Source organism: Cyprinodon variegatus, unplaced genomic scaffold (genome assembly GCF_000732505.1).
Source record: "Cyprinodon variegatus isolate N-32 unplaced genomic scaffold, C_variegatus-1.0 Scaffold1007, whole genome shotgun sequence".
Taxonomy (NCBI): Eukaryota; Metazoa; Chordata; class Actinopteri; order Cyprinodontiformes; family Cyprinodontidae; genus Cyprinodon; species Cyprinodon variegatus.
Window position 1 is genome coordinate 48,135 of NW_015151460.1, and position 6,450 is coordinate 54,584.

The following is a 6,450-nucleotide window of genomic DNA, read 5'->3' on the forward strand; positions in this document are numbered from 1 at the left end:
CTTAGTGCTACTTGGTCCCAATGGAATTTCCCATTGGGACCAAGTAGCACTAAGTTGCTAACTGGTTAGCAAGATGCTTCCAACAAACCGGCCACAACCAAACTTGCTTGCGAACCTTCCGTCCCAACAATCCCGCCCCCTTGATAAAGGACCAATCACATTCACTTTATTCACTCGTGTAAAGTCGTAAACCACTTGGAAGAATTCGGAAAAGCTTTAAATCAGGCCTTCCTGTCTTTATCCATGCTGGGTCAGATCCTAACGTTTGAAAAAGGAGACAGGCGAAGCAGAATCTAACAAAAAATTAAGTGATGCTTTACTCCACATTAAAGATTAAATAGTTATCTGGCACATTTGAATATATATATTAATTATTTTCAAAATATTTGACATTAATTTACATTTAAATTATCCAAAACGCCCTCTATCGCCCTCTATTGGCCAGCCGCCACTGGTGATCTACCATAGTCCTCTTTTATACATGAAGGATGCAGCAGTGTGTCACTGAAGGGGCTCTGCAGCAGCCCACATGTCCATCTGTCTCCCATTTCCTGCTCTGTGTCCTAAGAACATCATGGGAATCCGCCGCCCCTCCTAATGAACAACCCCAGCTGTAGATGAGCTGCTTCTCCAACACACAGAGTCAGAGATGGTCTTCGGTAGTCGCTTTTCTCCAAAGCTCTCATCCACTGAGAAATGATGGAGAGCTTTGGTCATCTTCCAGATATTTGCCGAGTCTTCTTCATGGCTTCATTTTGCTCCAGTTGATCTTCTGTATGGAGCTGATAATGGGACTGTGTGGCTAAATAGTTAAGCTGGACTTTAGAGGTGGAGAAATGTTGGGAAAGCATGTTTGGTTTAATGGGTCTAAACTCAACCGTCGTCAGATTTTAATTGTCAGACACTTGGAGGGAAGGCTGTCTGAAAACGGATCCCTAAGGGCTGAGTAGAACGTCTCTGTTCTAACATCTGGTTCCTCCTGTTCTTTCTAGACGCCACAGATCAGCTGGAGCAGAAGGTGACGGAGTTCTTCATCAACGCAAAGAAGAACAAACCCGAGTGGAGAGAGGAGCAGATGGAGATCATCAAAAAGGTGGGAACAGCTGACCTGCTGAGAAACATCCCGTAAATTCTTCTCTGTGATGAAATGTTAGTGACAGGATGAATCCGTTTCAGGATTACTACAAAGCTTTGGAAGATGCTGATGAGAAGGTCCAGCTGGCCAATCAGATTTACGACCTGGTGAGTAGGTCTGTGGCGTTCCTCCATGTAGAGGTTCAGCCTGCTCACCCCTAGGTGGCAGTCAGATCAACGGGAGCAGAAGCTGCAGAAGGAAGCAGGCTGAGTTGAGACAGCTGGGTTTTTCATCCTCAGGTGGACCGGCACCTACGGAAACTGGACCAGGAGCTGGCCAAGTTTAAGATGGAGCTGGAAGCGGATAACGCCGGCATCACAGAGATCCTGGAGAGACGTGAGTTTGTTGGTGAGAGGGGTCCTCATGGTCCGGTATGACGTTCCCCTCTGACGTTCCCACTGTGTTCTCCTCAGGTTCTCTGGAGATGGACAGCCCGTCTCAGCCCGTCAACAACCACCACGTCCACTCCCACAGCAGCTCTGAGAGTGAGTCCCGCTGTTGGACCTTCAGCGTCCGTATAGCAGCTTCTGACGCTGGTGTCTGTTCTGTTTCCTCCCAGAGAGGAAGTACAGCGCCCCGACCCACCACACCACAGAACACGTTCCAGAGAAGAAGTTCAAGTCTGAAGCTCTGCTGTCCACGCTCACATCAGACGCCTCCAAGGAGAACACCCCAGGTAGCGACTCATCTGGACCCCTTCTCTCTCTCTTCTGGCTGTTCCATCCTCTCCAGTTAAAATGGTCACTGTGTCCCCTGCAGGTTGCCGTGCCAACAGCACGTCTTCATCCACCAACAGCGCGTTCAGCGTGAACTCCTCTCAGCCTCTGGCCTCCTACAACCTGAGCTCTCTGCCCGCCGGGCCCGGTGCCGGAGCCGGGGCCATCACCATGGCTGCAGCTCAGGCCGTCCAGGCCACGGCTCAGGTTAGAGACGGAGGGGGCGGAGCCTCGGCTGGTAGAGCCGGTGTAGAAGGGCCTCGAATTGGGCCAGAGGCTGGAACCATGTGGTTCTGGATCTGTGGACTATTTTCAGGAAGCTGCAGGCAGAGTCAGTCTGATGTCTCCATCGGGTCTATCAGACCCAAACGGTGTCATTTAACAGCAGTAAGGTTCTGCCCGCAGGACGGGAACATCAGCAATAGAACCCAGTGGAAGAAAAACTGCCGTGGTTCCAAACATAGAACAGAACCCAGACTTTTGTTTTCATTAAACCCAAACAGAAAAGATCTGATATTGACCCAGATTCAGAAAGTAGAATAAACCTGTTCTGAGTCGCCTGATAAATTCAGGATTTTCTGTTATTCATTCAGTTAATTCAAGTCTAGTCAAGAATAAAAAGAAGCCCTGATCAATGGAAGCCAGAAAACATGATCCAATGTGTGTTTGTAGGAGTGACCCAGCAGCAGTGAGTCCAGATAAAACCTGAAAAGAATAGTTAAATCTGTAAAAGTCCAGAAATCAGCTGTTATGTTTAACTTTTACTAACTAAATACATACTTATTAGCTAATAGGAATAAATATCATTTAAGTTAAACCTGATGATGAAAAAGAGCAGCTGAAATTAATATTTTTCTGTAGTTAACTAGTAGATTAGTGATGGTTTTCTAATAGTTAAGATATGGTTTACTAGTTTAGTTGCAATTAACTATTAGTTTTGTGATGGTTTACTAATAGTTTAATGTTGGTTAACTAATTCAGTTGTTAACTAGTAGTGTATTGATGATTTACTAATAGTTTAATGTTGGTTAACTCATTCAGTTGTGGCTAACTAGTAGTTTATTGATGGTTTACTAATGGTTTAATGTTGGTTAACTCGTTTAGTTGCAGTTAATACATGGTTTAGTGATGGTTTACTAATAGTTTAATGTTGGTCAATTCATTCACTTGTGGTTAACTAGTAGTTTAGTGATGGTTTACTAATAGTTTAATGTTNTTAGTGATGGTTTACTAATAGTTTAATGTTGGTCAATTCATTCACTTGTGGTTAACTAGTAGTTTAGTGATGGTTTACTAATAGTTTAATGTTGGATAACTCATTCAGTTGCGGTTATTAGTTAATTGATGGTTTACTAATAGTTTAATCTTGGTTAACTCATCCAGTTGCAGTCAACTAGTAGTTTAGGGATGGTTTACTAATAGTTTAATGTTGGTTAACTCATTCAGTTGTGGTTAACTAGTAGTTTAGTGGTGGTTTACTAATAGTGTAATGTGGGTTAACTGGTTTAGTTGCAGTTAACTAGTAGTTTAATGATGGTTCAGAGTATAGAGTCAGACTCCCCTCAGATAAAATTAACTAAAACTGTTTGGTAAAAAAACAAAAATGCCTTTAAAATAAATAAAACTAGTTTGTTGTGGTTATTCTCCATCCAGATCCGCTCCCGCGGTTCATGTTTAGCTCCAGCTGGTTCTGGTAACCTGCCTTCAGGTTATTCATGGTTTAGTTAAACAAGAACCGCCCAATGGATTCAGTTCTAGTTGGTTTTCTAGTTTTTTTGGATTTCAGTCTTTTGCACTCGTTCCTGGTATCATGCAGCCGGTTAGAACCTGCCTCTGATTGTTGGTTCTGATTGTCAGATGAAGGAGGGCAGACGGACTTCCAGCCTCAAAGCGAGCTATGAAGCCATCAAAAACAACGACTTCCAGGTCCGGGAGTTCTCCGTGACCCGGGAAAACTCGGGGTACTCCTCCTCGGCGCTGGCCTCCACCCTCACCCAGACCCTCACCCCCACCGCTGCCTCGGACTCCAGGGGCCGAAAGTCCAAGTAAGGCCGGTTCCTCCACACACAGACACACACTCAGATTGGTGTACTCAGGTCCGTTTCCTCCGGTTCCAGGAGCAGCATCAAGTCTTCCAACCACCAGTCGTCCTCTTCGTCCTCCTCATCGTCCCTGTCTTCCTGCTCCTCCTCCTCGGCGCTGGCTCAGGAACTTTCCCAGCAAGCGGCGGTTCTGCCTGAAGCTGAGGCAAACAGCCAGGTGGACTGGACCTACGACCCCAACGAGCCCCGTTACTGCATCTGCAACCAGGTTAGTGGGCGGGACACAGGCTGGAGGTTCTGGTTCATGGTTCTGGTTTAACTGGGCCGGTCTCTTGCAGGTTTCCTATGGAGAGATGGTCGGCTGTGACAACACAGATGTGAGTGATCCAGTTTAGGTGGAATGGTTCTTAACCTCCCAGCTGTGTGGTTCTGATCCGGATCATTTTCTCTGTCCTCAGTGTCCCATTGAGTGGTTCCACTACGGCTGCGTGGGCCTGACCGAGGCTCCCAAAGGGAAGTGGTTCTGTCCTCAGTGCACGGCCGCCATGAAGAGGAGGGGCAGCCGCCACAAATAGACCATCAGAGGTCAGAGACCGCCTTTAGAGTCTGCTCTAAGGTCCGACTCAGACCTCTGACCTGATGTCATCTGAATCCTGTTAGTTTGGATCTTTGTTTGTCCAGGTTCTTCTCTCCTCTGGCAGATCCAGGTCCTAAAGAGTCCAAGTTCTGTCAAAGTTAGGAACCATTTAAAGGAGGGCCCGATTTAAGCACCAGATCTGCTCGAGGCCCAACCCTTTCTTATGACATCAACATATGGCAACTCCACTTGGACAAACTATTGCCCATTTCTTAAGATCAAATCTCTTTTGGAGTTTTAACATATTATTACCTATATTTGCTATTATTTTACATTTCATCAGCGATGTAAAGTAGCCGAAATTAGAAAACAATCGTCAGTCTTGAAGGAAAGTGCTGCGTTCTCAGACTGAGCTCCACTATTTACCAAGGTGGCCATAAAAATATCTGAGGACAAATGGGACATCCTAAAAAATGACTTTCAGAGATTTTAGACAATTAAACAGTTATTCTACTTGTAGAAAATGAATTGTTTTTGTTGAAACGATTTTAAAAGTAGTGTAGCCCAATATACCTAACTGACCGAGCTAAAGTAGGCTAACCTGTTAGCTACTAAATGGCCGGGCTAAAAGAGGCTAACATTTTAACTACTGAGTACAGCTAGCCACAGTGCTACCCAATTGATGGTAATTAACGCCAGGAGAGCACTTTCAATAAAACGATTCACCACATCTGCATCCATCCATCCATCTTCTCCCGCTTATTCAGCCAGGGGCTACGTTCACATTTCAGGCCCAATTAAATTTTTTTTGTAATATCCAATTTTTTTACAAATATATGCGACACAATTATACCACCTAAGTGTCCTGCATGCGCAGTAGAAGATATGACGTCACAAGACACCGTGAGCTGTTTTTACGGAAGTAAACATGGATGGCGGTGCCGAAGCCACTTGCAATCTTTCCCTACCTTAAAAACAATCTTTTCAATATAAATACTACTCTGCATCATCGTCCGCATTGGTTGCAGTTTTTCTTGCTGCTTCCGAGTAGCAGGACGCAGACTAGTGACCCTTGTTTTGTGTTAATGGTGTAGAGGTCGAATGGCTGTTCAGACACGGGTTACATTTGAAAAGATCCGATCTGTTTTGCATTCAGGACCACAGAGCCAATCGGCCTGGGTCGCATTGGAAAGAATCTGATCTGAGTTGTTCAGACTGCCATTAAAATATCAGATACAGGTCGCATATGTGCAAAAAAAATCGGATTTGGGTCACTTCAGGCTGATGGATGAGCTGTATGATCTCCAGCAGCCTATGGGCAAGAGGCAGGGCCCACCCTGTAGAGGGCGCCATTCTGTCGCAGGGCAACACAGAGACACACAGACTCACACCTGAGGGCAATTTAGAGATGCCAATTAACCCTCATGTTTTTGGACTGTGGGAACCCAGTGTAACCATGAATGCTCGATCAGAAAATCCAAACTCCATGCAGAAATCCAACCCGAAACCCTTTTGCTGCAAGTAAACAGTGCCGCAAACTGCCGCACTCTGCAGGTCATGTAATGATGCTGTAATACTAATGTCAGCCTGTGGGCGGTGTGACATCATCAGATGGCATCATATCTGTTTTTAGAATCGTCCGAATGTCCGCCCTTACACCTATATAGAGCGCTATGTAGTGATTACGCCATTTTAGATGAGTTTCCGGTTGTCTAGTGGATGACAAAGTAGTGGGCTCAAAATTTCCTACAATGCACCTTTAAAGGGATAGTTCGGTATTTTTGACATGAATCTGTATGGCATCCCCATCACCAGCGGCATGCAATCACACCGACTTACCCCTGGCAGCATCCTGTGAGCAGAGTTATCGTCCAGTTTTGGTCAAGCCGAAAGTAGTCCGACAGGTTTTTAGAGCCAGCGAAATAAAACGTTTCTCTTCCCAAAACATTATGTGTTCAAAAGAGTGTCTCCTTCCGCGGC

At 45.4% G+C, this 6,450-nt stretch overlaps 1 protein-coding gene across 1 annotated transcript in view; it reads left to right on the top strand.

The window, feature by feature from the left end:
- Positions 1 to 6,450, top strand: part of ing3 (inhibitor of growth family member 3) — a 9,213-nt gene that overhangs the window by 1,764 nt on the left and 999 nt on the right. Inside the window, exons 3-12 of the mRNA XM_015399394.1 lie at positions 993 to 1,093; positions 1,177 to 1,242; positions 1,375 to 1,471; positions 1,549 to 1,620; positions 1,695 to 1,811; positions 1,895 to 2,058; positions 3,709 to 3,896; positions 3,969 to 4,161; positions 4,232 to 4,270; positions 4,352 to 4,478. Coding sequence (XP_015254880.1) covers positions 993 to 1,093; positions 1,177 to 1,242; positions 1,375 to 1,471; positions 1,549 to 1,620; positions 1,695 to 1,811; positions 1,895 to 2,058; positions 3,709 to 3,896; positions 3,969 to 4,161; positions 4,232 to 4,270; positions 4,352 to 4,468 — 1,154 coding nt within the window. The 3' untranslated portion in view covers positions 4,469 to 4,478. The remainder of the gene's footprint in view (positions 1 to 992; positions 1,094 to 1,176; positions 1,243 to 1,374; positions 1,472 to 1,548; positions 1,621 to 1,694; positions 1,812 to 1,894; positions 2,059 to 3,708; positions 3,897 to 3,968; positions 4,162 to 4,231; positions 4,271 to 4,351; positions 4,479 to 6,450) is intronic.